Source organism: Zalophus californianus, chromosome 7 (genome assembly GCF_009762305.2).
Source record: "Zalophus californianus isolate mZalCal1 chromosome 7, mZalCal1.pri.v2, whole genome shotgun sequence".
Lineage (NCBI taxonomy): Eukaryota > Metazoa > Chordata > Mammalia > Carnivora > Otariidae > Zalophus > Zalophus californianus.
The window spans coordinates 30,343,052-30,358,626 of record NC_045601.1 but is presented as its reverse complement, the minus strand read 5'-3'; the positions used below and the strand labels follow the sequence as shown (position 1 = coordinate 30,358,626).

The window sequence follows — 15,575 nt, the reverse complement described above, 5'->3', positions numbered from 1 at the left end:
TGTCTTCCCCCCACCTCACTCTCCTCTTCCTCCCACACAGAATCGTGTCAAATGTGCGGCCTAACTCCATAGTCTGCCAGGGAAATCTGGTCACTTGCTGGCAAGGCCGGCCCTTAGACCAAGGACCAGGGTACATCCCTGCAGCCGCCATCTCGTTGGCCCTGAGAAGGGCCGGGGCAGTCTGCCCAACAGGAAGGACGCGGATCTCCAGGGAGATTGTGCGTATCCCTCCAGTTAAAGCTCTTTGGGGAAACCGCTTGCCCTGTGAACTTAACTTTCATAAACCCCATGGAAAGAATAAAGGTCCTTATTGCGGTGTTGGTGAGAAGTCAGTGAGTCCACACTCAGACGAGCTGACAAGCTGGTATCTGAGGCTCTGGTCAGTCAGCGGGCAGCTGACGGCATCTCCCTGAGTCAGGAGTCTTCTCCTTATCTGCCAATGTTAAGGATGTTGGTATTTACTATTTAACTTTTTGGACTTACTGCTGAAACTTAAAACGGGTGTGCATTAAAAAAAAAAAAATGGCACTTTAAAAATCTGCCTCCACAGTATTTCTTCTAGTGAACTATCTTTAGCTTGACCTAAATTACTAATTAAATTTTTCTACGGATCCAATTCTCCTCCAGTTCTTCCCTTTATGTTTTTATAATCAGACCTCTTCAGATGGGGACGTGCGTTTCTATGGCTGCCCACCCCCATTTTAGTTTTGCTTTATCTTGCGAAGCATTTGCAGATCATCAAATATGGGTGAGCTCAGAATATTTCTTACTCCAGCGTTATATATGGTACCAGCACGTTAGCACTAATTCTTCAAAAAACGAAACTTTCAAGGAACTCTGCTACACTTTCCACTCAAAATATTTCCCAAGCACTGTAGCGGAGTGAGAGCCTAACTAGCATAGGGCTTTCTCGAGGACGGCCAGGGTGCCAAAACATGGACTCCGTGAGAATGGCACTTCTCCCGCATTCTGCAGTACTGCCGACTAACTCCCCGGCACAGCCACACCCAGCAAGCCCAAACTGCCCCTGCTCCAAGGCCAACCCCCCAGGGACTTAGTGGTCAACGTGGAAAAAGCATCTTGAGTTCCAGTTCTTCTTCACACTCAGTGGCTCCTAAAACCACATGGAAAAATGAGGAGAAATAATAACTGGAAAGATGTTTTTTAAAATTCTAGGTGGGGGGGGCGCCTGGGTGGCTCAGTTGGTTAAGCGACTGCCTTCGGCTTAGGTCCAGGTCATGATCCTGGAGTCCCGGGAGCGAGTCCCGCATCAGGCTCCCTGCTCGGCAGAGAGTCTGCTTCTCCCTCTGACCCTCTTCCCTCTCGTGCTCTCTATCTCTCTCATTCTCTCTCTCTCTCAAATAAATAAATAAATCTTTAAAAAAAAATTCTAGGTGGGAGAATACATAATGCAAATACTATATAATATTAAAGTCAGATTTATATTAGTGTACAATAAAAGGGATTAATCAATTTTACTACATCTGTCTCAATTGACCCAACAGGAAAAGCATTACAGAAAAGAGGTTGTGGACTGGACACTGCAGCAGCAAACAAGATGAGGTCAAGTTTCCCTAGGGACCTGCCAGCTATTAAAGCATAGTGACAACTTGTCCTTGAACCCAACTTAAGTTATTTTTCAAAGTCTTCATTTATTTATAATCCATATCCAAACAGAGAGGAAATTGAGATGCATTAGACTTCTAAGTCATTAATCTGTTTCAAGAAAGAAAAACGGGGAGGAAAAGGCCAAGACAATGACATAGGGACAAGGTAATGGAAGGATTCATTCATTCATTTTGTATATACTTTCATTTAACAAATTTGGTTTGACAAGCAAGGGACATAGGGAACGAGGTCATGGGTTCTCTGTCCTTAAGGACCTTCCTGGCCTGTGAGAGCTACAGGTGAGTCAACAGTCCCGACGTTCCCGTGCTGGGTGAGCAGGACCACGTGCTAAGCTGCTGGAGCCCACACAAGAGGGACTCAGACAACTCAGATTTCAGCTACCTCTGAAGAAAGCACAGTAGAAGCCAGCAGAGTCTCCACTGTGGTTCCTGGAAGTATGATCAAATATATCTTGGAGACCTCAGATTTGTCGGAAAGCGTTCCTCCTACACTCGGAGGTCACTTGGAAAATGTTAAGTCTCCATAGCTATGGCCAAAAGCTCCCCACAAAATCCTCTCTGGATCATCCTCACAGTAGTTTCCAATGGGGAGAGCCAGCCCTGAAGCAGTGTTAGCATCATGGCACCACACTCCAGAGATGCCAATGGAAAGATTGGTGGGACTAGAGCTGACCTCCCGACTTTGAATTCTGCTACCCCTCTTAATAGCACTATGACCTTGAACCAGGTACTTAACCTCTTTGAAGCTCCGTGTCCTTGGCTGTCAGATGGGCATAATCGAGTGATTCTGAGGATTACAATAGTAACAGTGCCTGACTCTTAGTAAAAGCTCAATAAATGTCAGCCTTCTGGGAAGACATGGAGTGTTTCACATAGAAGAGGATCTCTGTTATCATTCCAATTCAATGCTTTAAGTAGATATAATAGAACAGTAAAGGGAAATGCACGTAAAGGAATGCTGTTAATGGAACAGTGGTGGAGAACCACCACTTCAGAGGAACTAAATTTCCCCCCTCAGCTCTGCCAGGGTAAACATCATTACCAGGCTGAAAGCCTTTGCTCTGTTCCCTGACATTTTTAGAGAAAGGAGGAAGCTAGGGCAGTCATACCTCTTCACTTCTCCTCTGACCACGCTGGACTGATTAACGCCAACAGGCAAGGTGAACAGTGCTTAAGGCTATGGACTCTGGAGCCAAGCACTTTGATCCAAACCCTGAGTCTGCTGCTAACTGGCCGTGTGCCCTAAGACTACTTCCTCCACCTCCATACCCCTCAGTTTCTTCATCTGTGAAATTGGGATAACAATAGCATCTACCTTGGGATTTTTGTGAGAATTTACATATGTAACCATACTTAAGCCTCTGAGAACAGTGCCCAGCAAAGTTGGTGTTGTATAAGTGACAGTGATTATAAAATTATTTTATAATTATAAATAATTATAGATTATAAACAGATTATAAAATCTGTTATTACTAAAGAACAATACAATATAAGGAATTGTTCAAATGTACAAAATCATGAAATACTGAGTCAAGACCAAAGTGTCTTGTCAAAGTTGGTGGTCACTAGGCAGTTAATTCTATGAAGACAAGAGCTGGATTTTGTTCCTACTCTCTTTGTTAAGAAAACAAATAGACAAGGCATGAAGCCTGAACTAGTTAGAGGGTATGATGAGAAGGAAAGCACACTAGATTTGGAAGTGAAAACCCTATGTGTGAGCAGCGCTTAGCCCCATTCTAATCTGAGCAGGTGTCTTCACCTTCTTGATACTGTCTCTTCATCATTAAAACAGGGAGGTCAATGAGAGCGTTTCTAAGGTTCACTCCAAATCCAAAATTCTATGTTGCTAGGTAGCCTTTGAAATTTTACAGAAGACAATATAATTATGGCTATCGAAGTCTTTTTTATGTACCTAGGATTATCAAGTTGAAGACAATGCCATTTGTTTGTGTTTTCTGAGTCATAATGCAAGAATCTGAACTATGAACAGATCTTTAAATCCATGAAAATGGATTATCTTTAGCACAATTGATAACTTTTAAACCTCTCCGATTGTGAGAATAAAACTGATAAGGACATCTTTCCATCCATTTTAAGTGAATTTTTACAGACTCTGAGAATAAAACATAATCCAAAGGCATCTAATGCTAATTTATCATTAACACAGAGAGATTGAAAGTAGAACTCTTGTGGAGTTTAGCTTAGCAATTCTCAACTAAATGAAATTAAGCTGATTTAGTTGAGCTTTTGAGACATTAGAGTGGAAGGCATAAGTCCAAAAGATTTGGGGGAATAGCACCAAGACTGCCTGTCTTCAGATTGTGGGCTGGAAACGAGCTTCGAGAGGCTTGTCTGCTGAGGATCAACTGCCTTCGTAGGTTTGACACATTGGGTAGAGACACAAAGATTTCACTTGGGAAAAAAAAAAAAAAGATTCCGTGGTGGAAAATAAAAAGAAAAAAAAAAGGTGGGATGATTATTTGAAATCAAAAGTCTGGACTAAGAACACCGGTTTTGGGTTAAACAAAATTTAAATTTTAGTTCTGCTACTTTTTCGCTACATGACCTTGGGCTGGTTGTTTAATCTCCCTGAGCCACACTTTGCACATTTAAAAATGTCTCTTACTTCATGGGGTTTCTGTGAGGATTAAATGAGATCATACATGTAAAGTATTTGGCCCTCAACCTCTAGAACATAGGAAGCACTCGATAAATGGTGGTCATACTTACTCTCCTAAATGAACGACGGGGCAGGCCATCAATATTCCCCTCTGGTGAGCTTCTCGGTGCTCCCTTTGGAATGCCTCAGAGTTGTCAGAAGCACTCTTTAAGCCTTCTGCAATCACAGTTTGGGTCCAAACCTCCGTCTTTCTCGTGAGCCCTAAAATACCTATGGGGTTTTTTTCCCCAAGATCTATTCATGGTTTTATGTGGGCACTGGACAAAGGCTCACTTTGTAAGACTGTCCATCTAGGTTAAAAATAAATATGCAGAAATGTGTGGAACTTCAACAATAGAATATAAGGAAAATAGATTATTCTTAGCTGAAAACAAAGACATTCTAGTAACTGAATGTGTTTGCAAATACATTAAAAAAAGGAACACCAACATGGTAGCAACAGTTACATCTGAGGAAGATTGGGGAAGAGGTGGGATTTACCTTAGCATTGTCTTAATGTTTTACACATTTATTTGCATGTTGGCTGTATAATTAAAAAGTAAACAAACAAACAAAACGCCCAAAACCAAACAAACAAAAAAGCAAAGCCCAAAGCAAAAGTCATGGTACAAAATGACATGAACTTTTGGAACAGAGAACTTGTATACCAGTAGACAAGAATCAAGGAATTTATCTTTGGGTCTGTCCATGACTTCTTACAAAGTCACATTCTGCTGATTTTGCTGTCCTTGAGGAGTAAGGAGGCCAGCAGGGGGATTTCTGATTCTATCTCCAGCAACTGATAAACCCAGGTTAAGAGGCAGTTGAAGCTGCCGGCCGGAAAATCTTGGTACAGACCTCTTTCTCTCTGCCAAATAGATAAAACCCTGGCTAGTTCTTTGCAAAATTCAAGGTCAACAGAGGTGCCAACTGAAGACGATTGGTAAATTATGCTTTTAAGCAGAAAGAAACCAGATGGTAAATTATACATCTGTTAGTACATTTTGATAGTAAAGAAAATAAGTGACAACTTAAAAAAAAAAATTCTACTTAACAGCTACTTGGTTGATAAAAAAAAATGCCTAACTGAGGAGTTTTAAAATATCACCCTCATTCCCCTCCCACCAATACCACTAAATAAATTCATTAATTCAAAGAGAGTAAAGAGTTTAAGCACTGAATTATGGGCTATGACTTTTTTTTTTTATTATTAGCAAAACATTTGTTTGCTGTTGGAGATTAGTTTTCACAACGGGCCCATTCCTTGGAAAGAAACATTTTGGCTACAGGGATAACCAAGAAACACTGCCGAGCTCTGAGAAGTTGCACTGACTTGCTTTGGTTGAGCCTGCAGTCTCCACTAGTGAGGGATCTCCAGGAGCAGCAGGAAGGGCAGGGTGGTTTTGCCCTGGCTTTAATGCAAATGTTTTGGCCCATGGACTTGAGGGAAGGTTGTGCTTTATCAATGAGATGAGACAGTCAAAGGGAGCCTATGCCTGCCCTCTAGCTGGGCCTGACTTACTGCTTCCAGAACTGCCTTTCCAGCTTGCCCATTTGGTACAGGGTGGTGGTCTGGTCCAGTGTGTAATTCATTGTGTTCCGCTGGCGGGTTAAGTGAAAGGCTGTGCCTCAGGCACAGCACAGAAAGGACCTGAATGAAGGGCGGGAAGAATGAATGGAGAGAGCCATTTTGATGGCAGTGCCCTAGGGGATTAAATAGGACAGGGCATCTGGGGGCTGAAGGAAGGTTCTGTTGCTTACGAAACTCTCCATAAGAGTATCAGTCATCAGTCCCTTAACCATTATACATTTCTTACCTCCCACTTGTGTATAAATCTGCAGGTTTATGCAGACCACCAGCGTGACTATTACAATGCATTCGGTTTATGGTGAAACACACAAAAAAAGACCTTTCCCCCCCTTTTTTTTTTTGCTCATTTATAAGCAAAGTGATGTTAACACCCTGAATGGAAGAACAAGGAATTGAAGGAATAAATATATACAGCAGCATAACCCCATCTTGTCACTTGGATTCAGACTATCCGCTGTTCTCTCGAAAAGAAAGGCAGTCATACCAAGCAACATTGAGGCAACTTGAAACAGAGAATTTAAAACGCTGGATTCCATCATTTCTGCAAAAGGTCATTCTAGTCCTTTGCTATTTTTACCATAGACAGAGACTCTGCAAGTTACTGGCTTTGGGAAGCCGAAGCTGTGGCTTCTAATGAAGATGGCAATAAGGCACTTGAGACAGTCAATGAAAGGTGTGGAAAAAGTTGAACCCTTCAAAGATAGAGAGAGGAGAGCTACTGAATTAGTCCCTGACTGAATTACTAGCCATAATTGTACCCCGGGCCAATTCCCTTTGACACTGCCTGTCATCTTGTGGCTTTGAGAAATTCCCATTCCAGGCTCAAACCCTCTCTAAGGCAGCCCAGCCCACCCCCATCCTCTGAAAGCAACTGTTCCGAGGCGCCCCCACCCACAAATTTGCATCAAGACAGGTATAATTCCCGGCTGGACCACGGCTTCCAGAAGCTCGCCTTTCCTTCGGGGTTCTGCAAGACAACCTAAGGCTTATCCCAGGCCGGCAATCAAAAGCATTTCAGAGAAGAGCAGAAAACAAAAGAAACAAACAAAACCTGTCCTTACCCGCTTCTTAAAAAATTGGAAGGCTGAGCATTTCTTGACTGGGAATCCATTCATGTCTTTGTTTACCATTTTCCACAGTAGGGAGTTCACAGTTATAGATCCAGGGTGGCACCGCCTGGTGAGTGCAGGGGGTCCCCGGCTGCCCTCCCGGACACAGCGAAGACGGAGCGGGATGGAGAACCTAGCGGGGCTCCGGTCTTCACTCACACATTTTGCAGCGCCGCTACTGCAGCAACCTCTCCCCACTCTCAGTTGCCACGGGCAGTGGCTTTGCGCTTCCCATCGCTGCTCCGAAACGCGGGCATCGGCGCGGCCGGCCCCTCAGGCTGCGGCGGATCCCGGGGAGATGCTCTGCGGCTGGCGAGCCGGAGAGGGGCACCCCCTGCGCGCCCCCGGCTACCTGGCGGCTCTGCGGCGAGCGCGCGGAGCCCGCCGCCCGGCTCCAGGTGATGCGCGGCTGGAGGCTGCTCCGGAGGAGACCTGTTTTTATGAGCGTGCAAGTTCCAGTGGGAGCTGTAGTTAAGCAGCTGAGAGAAGGAGTAAGAAAGAGCAGAAGCCGAGGGAGGGAGGGAGAGCAGCGCCAGAGAGGCAGAGAGAGAGAGAAAGCGCTGCTGAAGACGCAGCGATTCAGGAATATCTGAGCAGCCCGCGGACAGAAGGCACCGGCTCAGGACGCACTGAAAAGCGGTTGACAACCCCTCGGGAGGGCTACTTTGATAGCGTGTTTCTTTTCTTTTTGTTGTTAGGACCATTTAAATCGGTTTCCTATGAAATGCAGACCGTTTTTGTTTTATGCTCATTGGCATTCTTTTGATACGTATTCCTGAATATAACAAGTCTCTCAATGGAAATTTAATCAAATTCATTCCCGATCTGTCCAAATGGGGAGAAAAATGAAATAAGGTGCAAGGGTAGGTAGAACAATGGAGGCTCTCATACTAACTATATAGAACCTCTTCTAGTGTCCTCTCCCCACTTGTCATCATGGAGTGGGCAACAGTGAAAGTAATTGCCTTTTTCCCTAAAGAGGGCTGTTAAAAAAGAACACAATGGACATACACAAAGTGTCTTATGGTAAAACACACAAAGAGCATTACCAGAAAGTATTACTGAAACCATCTGATGGAAAGGAAGCCCTGATGAATGAGAGGAAAGCCTTTACCTATCAAGTGGAAATCTACCCCCGAAATCCTTACCCACGTCATTCTTTGCATATTAAATTCATTTTTAAAACACCACTTAATTTGTGTGACCTATTCCCCCATCTTTACTCTTTAATGTTGATATTTTATGGAGACTTCTAAAAAATGAGAGTTGATGGGTAAATGGAGAGAGCAAAGAAAAGAAACTTGGCTTCTGATCTGGCCTGCTAGCACGTCCCTGAGTGGCTTTCTGTCAGTCACCTGACCTCATGGTGCCTCTCAGACAGTGCCTCATCCAGGACATGGAGGCAACTGCTCATTCATTCCTTTCTTCCTTTACTCATTCACTTATTTAGTCATTCACTTGTTTGCTGTGTCATTCCATGTATCCATCAAATCAAATCCAAATGTACCAAGTGTCCCCAGGATGCAGAGCCTTTTCATAGTCACCAGGGAGTGTAATCAATAAATAAGTAGGCAAGTGCCTACTTGATAAAACAAATGTCCAGCTCATTAAAAACAATATACCTAGAAGAGAAACATACAGGTCAATTGGGAAGAGATGCATTGATTTCATTGAATTGAGGTATAAATCTCTGTAGCTGGACTAGGTTTCTTTGGGAAATGACAGTGCAATCTGATTTGCTAAATGCTTTGAGATTTCCAAAAGAAAAACGCCACACAACCAAATGATGGCATTATGACTGAGAGAAAATAAGCCATTCATTTTGGAGAGATACGTTAAGTTGTCCAAGATGCAAAAATATGTTATTTAATCTACAACATCGATCAGTTTTGTGGTTCTTCTAAAGAGTTCATTTACAATTCCGGTAGTTCAAAGAGAATTTTTGAGCATTGTAGAAATGTTCCCTACCATGATTATGATAGTAGTTTTATGACCATGCATTTGTCAAAAGTCATCAAACTTTATATATGAAAGAGGAAGCACATTTTGTTGTATGTAAGTTATAGTTCAATAAACCTGATTTTTAAAAAGCATGACCATCCAAATTATTTCCTGTTCTTCATCTTTCTTCTCTCCTGAAAGCATTTGAACAGATACTTGCTGAGTTTGAGGGATACCTAGAAGGAGCCCTCTAAGCATCCTGTGGGAAAGGGATGCTAGCGGCCTTGCCTTGGTTCTACACTGGCCTAGCACGCATACTGGTTTTAAGTGCCCTGTATGTTTACTTGGGGTAAAGAAGGGATGGCTAATAGAAACTATGGGGGAATAGGTAAAGGTAAAGTTAAATCCTCTCTCTCCACCCCACTATATGCCATCCCTTGGAGATGTCGCCACTGTCTCTGAGTCTATGCTAATCCTTTGGAGGAGTCTGTGAATACAAATATCAGTAGTTTCTGTCCCTAAGGAAGTTACAGCCTAGTGGAGAAATATACACTGTGGTAAGAAATATACACTGTGGTAATCGTTGAAAGCTATATCAGGAACGAGTGCCACACTCTATGTTGGCTAGTTGAACATAATACTAATAAAACAAGAAGAATACCTCTAGCTATACCAACATTATCCCCACCTTGGTTTGGAGGGTGGCAAAGTGGCTTAGAGCGGGTAGGGGAGGCCCAGGAAGTGTTTTTTCAAAGGGACAATGTTAGTGCAAAGTGTCAAAGAAAGAGTAGAAGTTGACCACATGTAGGAGAAGAAGTATAGGGCAGAGGTGCTGGCCAGATCAGGAAGCCTATTACTTTGGACCGTATTTTGGTCACTGCAATAAATAGAGAAATGTTTTAAGTGTTAAGCCAACACTGTGTTGGCTCCTCAGGGAAAAGAAGACATTTCTCATCTCACTCTCACCTCTGTTTTTATAAAATCACCTGCAGGTAGGCCTAGAGTGACCACCATGCACTAACTGTCTCTTTTGCCAGGCTTCTTACCACTTATGACGTAGCACAGACCACTGCTTACGGCAAAAAGGAAAATCAGGATTCTTCAAACATCCTGTTTGCACATAAACTTGCTTTATTAATTTAATTAATTTATTTACCTGCTTTTCTCATTAAACATGCTTATTCATTTTTGTAGCCCCAACACACTGTGGAGTGCCTGGACCATGCTTGGCAGTCAATGAATGGTTTTCAAATAAATCAAATAAAAAACTGTGAAAAGCTGACTAACATCAGTGACCCTGGCACAGTCCATCTGTGGGAATCGTTAAACACCTTTGAGATTCTGAAACAATTAAGTGAATTCCCATCATAACCAGTGTACTGAGCTCTAGTAAGAACAAAGGACCCGCGGTTGTCACCATTTCTTCTTTAAGCCTCAGTGACATCACGACCCTGGGATGACACATCTTTTTATGGAAAACTCTAATGTTGAAAAGAATCCCTTGAAACTCTGTTTGCTTTTGTGCAGTATATTCACTTTTTTTCTCCCAACAATATTGTTTGAACTATAACACAAAAAATAAAATAAAGTGGCTGGGTAGAACTGATGACTCATCTATACAGGAGGTGGAGAGAGTGTTCAGTGGATGTGGAAGGTATGGTGACCTCCGTGTGACCTTGAACAAGTCCCTTCAGTTCAGTGAGCCTCGATATTCTCATCTGTAAAATACTACTATAAAATGCATCCCATTTACCTCGTAAAGCAATTGTCAGTACCAAATTATGTGTGAAAAGGCTTTGCAAAACAATAAATAACTCTACATTTTTATTGTACTGAAACAAGAAACATATACCACTGTAGTACTTTTTTAGAAAGCTTATCTTTCCATAGATTAAAGTGTTTTTTGTGATACATTAGTCATCAAATGGAATGTGATTTTTTTTTTCCTAGAGCAACCTGGAAGACACAAAAGATAATAAACAATAAAATATCTGTCTAGTGACAAATGTCTCTAAGGAGAAAGGGACACAAATAGACCATATCATGAGAAATATTTTACATTCCTCTTTGGCCTGGATGACTTGATCATATGCTTAAAACTCCAGCCTAAATGGTAGTGATGTATGTAATTAAGAATTAGGAAAGCCCATCGGGGATTCTGGTATTGTTTTTGTGTATATGAAAACCTTTTTAGAAAAATAAACAAAAAAAATCAGAATCCTTTGGTTTAATCAAATTAGATTTCATTTAATTCATGCATTAGGTCAAAGGAAAAGTTACAAAAGAAAAACCAAACCTAAAATATCAGTTCATTGCATCTTTTCTTTGAGAGGATTATGTACAAATAAAAAGAATCAACACCAGGGTGGGTTCATGGCCTTTTGTAGAAAAGATGCAAGTAGCAAGGGGTTGTCCTTCCTTTTGTAGATAAGAGATCGAATAAGGATAAAATGCTTCATACTTAAAATTTGTTTCCATCCTCGCTATGCTAAAAAATAGGCAATTTATAAACATACAGCTTCCTGATAGAGTCAGTATTTATCAACTATATTCTTCTAACTGGGAAAAAATTCAAAAAATAGTGTTACCTGCCTTGATACTATTTATTACATGTCAAGTATGTGCTAGTCCTTATACTTATGAGAAAGAGACCAAGAAAAAAGACCTGCATTTGGGTGCCTGGGTGGCTCAGTCAGTTAAGCGACTACCTACGGCCCAAGTCATGATCCCGGAGTCCCAGGACTGAGTCCCAGGATTGAGTCCCGCACATCGCATCGTCTCCCTGCTCAGCGGGGTGTCTGTTTCTCCCTCTGACCCTCCCCCCCCACTCCCTCTCTCTCTCAAATAAATAAATAAAATCTTAAAAAAAAAAGACCTGCACTTGTCTTGGCAAATCACGTCTAATAATAGTATTTAATTCATCTTTAAGGCATTTGATGTTTTTCCAGGGATACATGGTTTTAGCTAGATCACCAAAGAAACTAGACTTTTATTTATCTCTATTGTCTGAAATATCTTTAGATAAAATTAAAATTTAGTTTCTTAGTCAAGAGAAGCACTGATAAAAAATTCATGCTGCCAGGCGCCTGGGTGGCTCAGTTGGTTGGGCGACTGCCTTCAGCTCAGGTCATGATCCTGGAGTCCCAGGATCGAGTCCTGCATCGGGCTCCCTGCTTAGCAGGGAGTCTGCTTTTGCCTCTGAGCCTCCCCCCTCTCATGTGCTGTCTCTCTCTCAAATAAATAAATAAAATCTATAAAAAAAAATTCATGCTGCCTCCCTCTCTCTCTCTTACTTGCTTTTTACCTGGGCTTGCTCTCCCACTCAGGCAGCCACACACACCCCTCCCTCCTTTTGTTTTTTTCTTTCATTGGTGCTATATAATAAAATGGTACCAAACCTATTTATGACATAGCCTCTATTGACACAAAGGCATAAAGAAATCTTTCTTGTGGCAATGTGACAACATGTAGCCCAAGGGGACAAATCAATTTGTTAGTAATTGCTCATTTGAATATTAGTGATAATTCATTCAATAGAAACAGTGACTTTTATAGCTCTCCCAGATCTCACACTTATGCATTTATTTCTATTCCTTTGTTTAAATCATACAAAGGGTTTGGAACCCGCAAAGGTAATCTTTTTTAAAGAAAATATATTCCTTTGAGCTCTCTTTGAGAATGACCATTCTCATTATAGTGATCTCCTGTCTCCTGAATCAGGGTATTTTTAATGTTGTAGCAAGACTCTGTCATTGTGTACATCTCATCGATAGAGACCCAGCAAACATACGGACACACACTTCTGCACACAAATGCACACATGTACATGGTCAGTGGGAATGAACAGAGCAGGTCAGCAGAGCGTTCTGCAAAGGTTGTTAACGTCTGTGATTTGGATTGCTTGGTGAATGACTGAAAATTGAAGTAGAGACTCTAGATAGTAATGAACTTTATAGTCTTTATACAAGATGTAATTTTATATGTGTGTGTATTTCTAGTGATTATTCTCTGTTTTCTTTCAACACTCAACCTTTGAGATGACGTTCAGTATAATTCCTTCACTGAGGCCAGAAAATCGTACTTTCAATATGACTTGTCCAGAAAATGTTCATTAGTGAGTTCTCCACGTACAGCACAAATGAGCCGTGGCATGAGAGGGTTGCTCCCGTCAGTGTCTCACCATGCCATTTGGGTGATGAAATAGGCTATCGGGATTGGTATTGATGGAGAAGATGCTAGAGGGAAATCAGTAGCCCATCCCAGAGTCTCGTTTGCTCCACTCTATAAGCAAGATCTTTGACTCTGTCTCTATGTGCACCATGAAAGGAAAAGCTGAGTCAATTCCTCTGATGATTCAAGTCAGCCGAGGCTTGTGAAAAGAGAGAGTGAGCGAGGTAGATATGTCAAGCAGCGGGAGCAGCCCCAGCAAAACAAAACAAAACAAAAACAAAAACAAAAACCACTCAGGAAGTCACATGTTAGAATTCTAGAAAATGCTGTGCCTTAGGGTGAGTCAATGCCTGAACATGATTGGCTTCAAGTTGAAAGTCTCTGAGAGTTTGTCTGTTTTGTAAATTATGCTTATGTAAATTGAACATAATTTCATTTCCTCTGGCTTCTTTTGTTTTCAGGGGAAATCTGCTACTTCGAATATAGTGTCAATTCAAAATTATTAGAGTGGCAATTTTAAACATTGAAACTAATGGAGTCTTCCCTGGGGTTGATATGGTTTAGTAGAATTAGTGTGACATTGCAGAATATGGATTGGAATCCTGCCTCTAAAATTTACTGGTTATGTGACCCTAGACAAGCTAAAATAGACATAATACAACCTAGGCAAGTGATTTGTTGTGAGAATTATAGGGCATTTAATACACACACACACATACTTACACATGCGTACCTGTGTACATATTATCTACGTCTCTAGGTTCAGCTTACATCTATAGGTGACGGTTTTAAAACATGGCTGCAAATTCTTTAGTTCTACTCCCATTGATAAGTAGGGTTTATGACTCCTCTCCTTGAATCTGGGTGGGCTTGTGACTGCTTAATGTAGCTCAGAGGAAGTGATGCTTGCGATTTCTGAGGCTAGGTCATAAAAGGCCATGTTGCTACCATTTTGTTTACTGAAATGGTCTCACATGGAGCCCTGAGCCACCATCTAAAACTGTCATGGTACGAGGAAGCCCAAGCGACACGAAGAGGACAGACAGGAGTAGACACTCGAGTTGGCAGTCTCAGCTGAGCCCAACCTTCAAGTCACCCCAGTCCAGACACCAGACATGTGAGTAGAAAAGCCTTTGAGTGATTCCAGCCTCAAAGTGTTTGGGTCGCTTAGCTGTTTGAGGTTTTCGGCTTAGGTCTGAGACTTTTTGCAGCAGAGGCAGAGTCTGTGAGAATAATAAAATGGTGCTAAGTTTTTGTTTTTGTTTTTTTTTAAAGATTTTATTTATTTATTTGAGAAAGAGAGAATGAGAGAGAGAGAGAAAGCACATGAGGGGGGAAGGGTCAGAGGGAGAAGCAGACTCCCTGCTGAGCAGGGAGCCCGATACGGGACTCCATCCTGGGACTCCAGGATCATGACCTGAGCCGAAGGCAGTCGCTTAACCAACTGAGCCACCCAGGCGCCCCGGTGCTAAGTTTGAGGTAGTGTGTTTTATAGCCATAACTATATATGCCCTGTACCCCTTCCATCACTTCTGTGAGCATGGTTGATGCTCAATAAATGAGCACAAGGAGACCTTTAATGCTGAAAGCAATGTTCAGTTAAGAAACAGTTAACAGTTTAGATGGGAAATGTCCAAATAGATATCAATAATTGCTGAGAAAGTTGAAGGATGCTGCTCTCTTTTAGGCAACATATCTTTGGGTTTTGTTTTTTTTAATTTTTTTTAAAAAAGATTTTATTTATTCATTAGAGAGAGAGAGAGATACAGAGAGAGACCAGGAGCAGGGGAAGAGGCAGAGGGAGAGGGAGAAGCAGGCTCCCTGCTGAGCCCGGATCCTGATGTGGGGCTCGAACCCAGGACCCCGGGATCACGACCTGAGTGAAGATGCTTAACCATCTGAGCCACCCAGAGGCCCCTGGGTTTTGTAAATTGTTAATCCCTTAGTCAGCTTGACCATGGCTGGGTGGCTTCAACGACAGGAATGTATTACCTCATAGTTCTAGAGGCTAGAAGTCCAAAATCAAGTTGCCAGCATGATCAGTTTCTAATGAGATCTCTTCTTTTGGCTTGGAGATGTCTACCATCTTGCTGTGTCCTCCCATGGCAGGAGGAAAGAGAGCGCAAGTTCTCTGGTGTTTCTTCTTAAGGGAGATAATCTCATTATGAGGGCCCCACCCTCACGACCTCATCTAAATTTAATTATCTCCCAAAAGTCCTATCTCTAAACACCATCTTGTTGAAGTGTAGAGCTTCACATATTAATTTTGGGGACACATGATTCAGGGCATAGCAGTTATTCTGTAATGTGAAACTATTTTTGGTACTGATACACTCTCAATTTCCATATCAATTCTACAAAATGAATATTATCATAGTGCTTATTTGGTAAGTAATAGGTAGAAAGTTTTTTCAAAATTTATGTCAATCCATCTGACAAAGGGTTGATTTAACGTCTATACAAAAAGCTCCTACAAT

At 41.9% G+C, this 15,575-nt stretch overlaps 1 protein-coding gene across 1 annotated transcript in view; it reads right to left on the bottom strand.

Annotated features, from left to right (window-relative positions):
- SGK1 (serum/glucocorticoid regulated kinase 1) overlaps window positions 1–7,192 on the bottom strand; it is a 108,868-nt gene extending 101,676 nt beyond the window's left edge. Inside the window, exon 1 of the mRNA XM_035728555.1 lies at window positions 6,940–7,192. Coding sequence (XP_035584448.1) covers window positions 6,940–7,008 — 69 coding nt within the window. The 5' untranslated portion in view covers window positions 7,009–7,192. The remainder of the gene's footprint in view (window positions 1–6,939) is intronic.
- Window positions 7,193–15,575: the final 8,383 nt, after the last annotated feature.